The 3,782-nt window shown below is 36.0% G+C and overlaps 1 protein-coding gene across 1 annotated transcript; it reads right to left on the bottom strand.

The window, feature by feature from the left end:
• Positions 1-604: 604 nt before the first annotated feature.
• Positions 605-2,751, bottom strand: LOC149212444 (cytochrome b-c1 complex subunit Rieske-4, mitochondrial-like). Its single transcript, XM_089388689.1, has 3 exons — positions 2,621-2,751; positions 1,729-1,771; positions 605-1,216 (listed from the first exon to the last, which is right to left on the bottom strand). The coding sequence occupies exons 1-3, from the start codon at positions 2,749-2,751 to the stop codon at positions 605-607; spliced, it is 786 nt and encodes a 261-aa protein (XP_089244815.1).
• Between the last annotated feature and the right edge of the window lie 1,031 nt (positions 2,752-3,782).

Genomic DNA, 3,782 nt, shown 5'->3' on the forward strand with positions numbered 1-3,782 from the left:
TGTCCTACACATAACACCAATCTCATTTCACCTGTTAGTATATACATCCTACTTTTGCCCACAAATTCACAAAAAGTCCAACATACTTTTATTTCCCCCCAACTTAGAAATATTGCATGTCCCCATGCAATGTACTTATTGATGGTGCAATACTTTTTCAAAATGTTTTTAGTGGCTTGCAGAAAAATTCATTTAAAACATTTGAAAAAGCATTGTATTTGTTAAGGAACAAGTAGTGAGTGTATGAATGAATGAGGGCAATTATTATTTATTTTTTCTTTTTATTTTATGTTTTTTTTTTTATTTATTTATTTATTTATTTTTTTTTTTTATTTACAGAACTTATAACAATCAGTGCACTTTGTGTAGGAAATAACAAATCAATAGGATCCGAGATGGATAGGCAATGGAAAAAACCGAGCTTGCCAAAATAATAGATATTCTTAAAATGAATAACAGAAACAAGATGTATCTAAAAATTTATTGAGAATAACAGCATGGTATGATTTAATCAGTGGCAAAAAGCTTCCAAAGATCACAACAGAAAAATGATCTGGTAGCATAATCCCGTGTATTCGTACATAACTTGCTTCGTATGTGCAGATCAACCAATTAACATCTTATTATCCTCTAAGAATCGGTATGTTGGAACCTCAAGGTTATAAGGTGCAGGACCCTTCCTAATTCGGCCAGATATGTCATAATGAGATCCGTGACAAGGACAAAACCAACCTCCATAATCCCCAGCATTTGGCAAAGGAACACAACCAAGGTGGGTACAAACACCAATTACAACGAGCCACTCTGGATTTTGAACCCTTTCTGAATCTTGTTGAGGATCACGCAGAGAGTTAACATTCACACTGTTTGCCAACTGGATGTCATCTTCTGTACGTCTCCTAATGAAAACAGGCTTTCCACGCCACTTGACTGTGACAGTACTGCCAGCCTCAATACTGGATAAATCCACTTCAAGAGATGCCATTGCAAGAACATCCTTACTTGCAGACATGCTCAAAATAAATTTCAAAACCAGCAACCGGATAAAGGAAGCATATACAAATCTTCCACCCGTCAAAACGAAGTAGGTGAATGCTCTCTTACTGGGATCCCCAGGGGCAAAACGCTCATGATTAGATTCATCATACTCTATTTTCGATGTTGGGTTTTTAACTGCTGCAATAGTGGCAGGTATATCCGAGAATCCTTCAAATGGCTGCCATGTGCTTGTTTGGGCTTGAGGACATCACTTTGTGAGACTGAGAACGCTACAACCATGGGCAGCGCTCGGGAAATGGCTGTTGCAGAGGCCATTGAATGGTTTGCAGGTCATTGCAGGTCGGAGTAAGGGGATGGCCGTGACACGAGAAAGTTATTAGGTTGTGCCTTGCCATATGGGTAGAGCATGCAGAAGTTGGGTGCCACCAAATTTTTGGATTGAAGATGAGATTTTGACAATATGGCTTTATCACGCTGAAGTGGAAACCTGAATGGGTTTTAGGATCCAAGATTGCTGATAGCAGAAATATGTAATGTGGAAAAGCACAATGAAAATTCAAAAAACCGTTTTTATTCACGCAGTTAGCAAAATAGGGCTCTGAAGAACCACGATTTCCTCTTAAACCGTGATGAATTTAAGCAAACAATTTCTAGGTTTTATAATTCATTCTATTAGGGAAAAAACCCATGTCTTCTTTTTTCTAAATTTGTCCTGGTTTGATCACAAACCGCTTTTGAAAACTGACGTTTGCAGGGATTGCGTATGGATGGCCTGTTAAATCCAACAAAATTCAATTAGCTTTGCCAAGCCTGTGGCTTGACTAACCAGAATCAGAAGGTGTTCATTGCCATAATATTCATGCATTTAACTGGAAAACCCATCGATTGGATCCCTGTCATCTTGGGCTTGGGTTTTGGATTTGGTGGATGAGAACTGAATTTAAGAACCAAGAACTTAAAGCAGGGAATAAAAACAAAATACAGTACAACCAAGATGAAGAGCACTGCAACCAGCGAGCCAAGCATCAGTGCATCTGAAGTCAAAGAAATTTTTTTTTTATTATTATTTTATTTTATTTTGTTATTATTAACAGTTTATAAAATGAAATTAATCCTATCTTTTAAAAACAAAAATGGTTAGTTTGAAATTTTCTTTTTAACAAATGGACACAAAAATTTGCATATTGAAAGATATTTTCGATGAAGCATATTGCAAAACATTTATTTATTCCTGAAATCATCCCTATTTTCTGATCCTCAAGATCGTACAAAGACGCAGGAGGAGAGCATACTTATTCTAGGCAAAACTGAAACCTATTTTCTGATCCTCGAGATCGTACAAAGACGTAGGAGGAGAGCATACTTATTCTAAGTAAAAGCAAAACTAAAAATGAAAGCAAAAACTAAAACTGAAAGTCTACCTACTCTATACTAATTAGAATTTACAAATTAGTTATGTGTAGTTAAACTTCCAATGAAGCCATTCACATAGCAGTGACAACAATAGATTCAGTAGCAAGTTCTCAAATGATGGATGAAAATATTTGACAGTGAATGAATCTAGTTGTTGTACCTGCAAGTCAACTAAAAAATTAAACAATGAATCTAATCTAATACTTACCTGGAACCATTGTTCGATGAAGCTTTGATAAGCACAGTTACTCTCACTCCGATCATGCTGTAACTTTTGTTCTTCTTCTCCAATTTGTTGCTCTTCTTCCTTGATCTCCTGTTTGAATGGTTGTTCGCCATCAGATACGCAGGATTCTTCAGACGTTGAGTCTTCATTTATTTCTTGGGGAGTAGTTGAACCTTTAATTCTTGTCAAGATCTCCTCTTCCAAGGAAGAAGAGATCCCGACTTCTGCTAGGATTTGAGTGAGTAGTTCCAAGCTGAAACTCATTGTTAAGTCATGTTGAAAAGAAACAAAAAAAAAAAAATCAGCACACTAAAAATTGAATTAAAAACAAAAGGGATCATAGAAATAATCTTGAATTCAATACTCAATTAAAACCTCTTACAAGGGCTGTTCATTAATTGAGTAATTGAATGCTTCAATTATAACCATGAACCATGAATTCATCACACATTCTTCACAGTTGCGAAAATCAAACACACCTGCAGAAATCAAAATTCACACTTGCATAAATGTAAACACACCCTACATGCCCTGATCCATAAGAGGTCGAGCCCATTACGGTATCTCGAATGCGATGCGTAGGCTGTTCCCCACGTCTTATCGCATTTAACACCTCGGAGTTAGGAACATGTCTAAACACACTTGTAGAAAAATCAAACTAAACTTCAATCCATCGTGCCTCCCCAGCAACGGCGCCAAAATGTTGGGCGAAACTATGTTCGTTTAATTCCGTTGTAGTACTTACCCAACTATTTAATTTATCAATCCGAGGTCCGTAGACTTACGAGACACATGAACTGTATATGCAGGACTGAAGTGGAACTAATCTAATCTAATCTAATCTAAATTACTGAAATCAAATTAAAGCATTGAAACACTGACTAGGAAAGCATGAAATTGCATGAAGGAAAATAAATACAACATGTGAAGAAGTGAATGGCAAACAACAGATATGAGCTCATGACAATAAAACTATGTCAAACTATATTACAATAACTAAATTACAAATCAAGAAAGAGTCAAAGTTAATCTCCATTCTCTATTATTCATTATTCATTATCACAATGAAGAGAGAGCACTCTCTTATATACATGAGGAAGATAACCTTTCCATAATTACATTCAAATATTCTCTCAAGCACTCT

Source organism: Pinus tabuliformis, chromosome 1_1, assembly GCF_031772625.1.
Source record: "Pinus tabuliformis cultivar Carrire ecotype Pingquan chromosome 1_1, CPIR1, whole genome shotgun sequence".
In the NCBI taxonomy this organism is placed as follows: Eukaryota; Viridiplantae; Streptophyta; class Pinopsida; order Pinales; family Pinaceae; genus Pinus; species Pinus tabuliformis.

Excerpts from the sequence above, each read along its gene's own strand:
- LOC149212444 (XM_089388689.1), bottom strand. The coding sequence starts at position 2,751 with ATGGCGAACAACCATTCAAACAGGAGATCAAGGAAGAAGAGCAACAAA. Across the intron at positions 1,772-2,620 it reads TCATCGAACAATGGTTCCAG|GCCATCCATACGCAATCCCT; the intron begins GTAAGTATTAGA and ends TGGATTTAACAG. Across the intron at positions 1,217-1,728 it reads AACGTCAGTTTTCAAAAGCG|CCATTTGAAGGATTCTCGGA; the intron begins GTTTGTGATCAA and ends AGCACATGGCAG.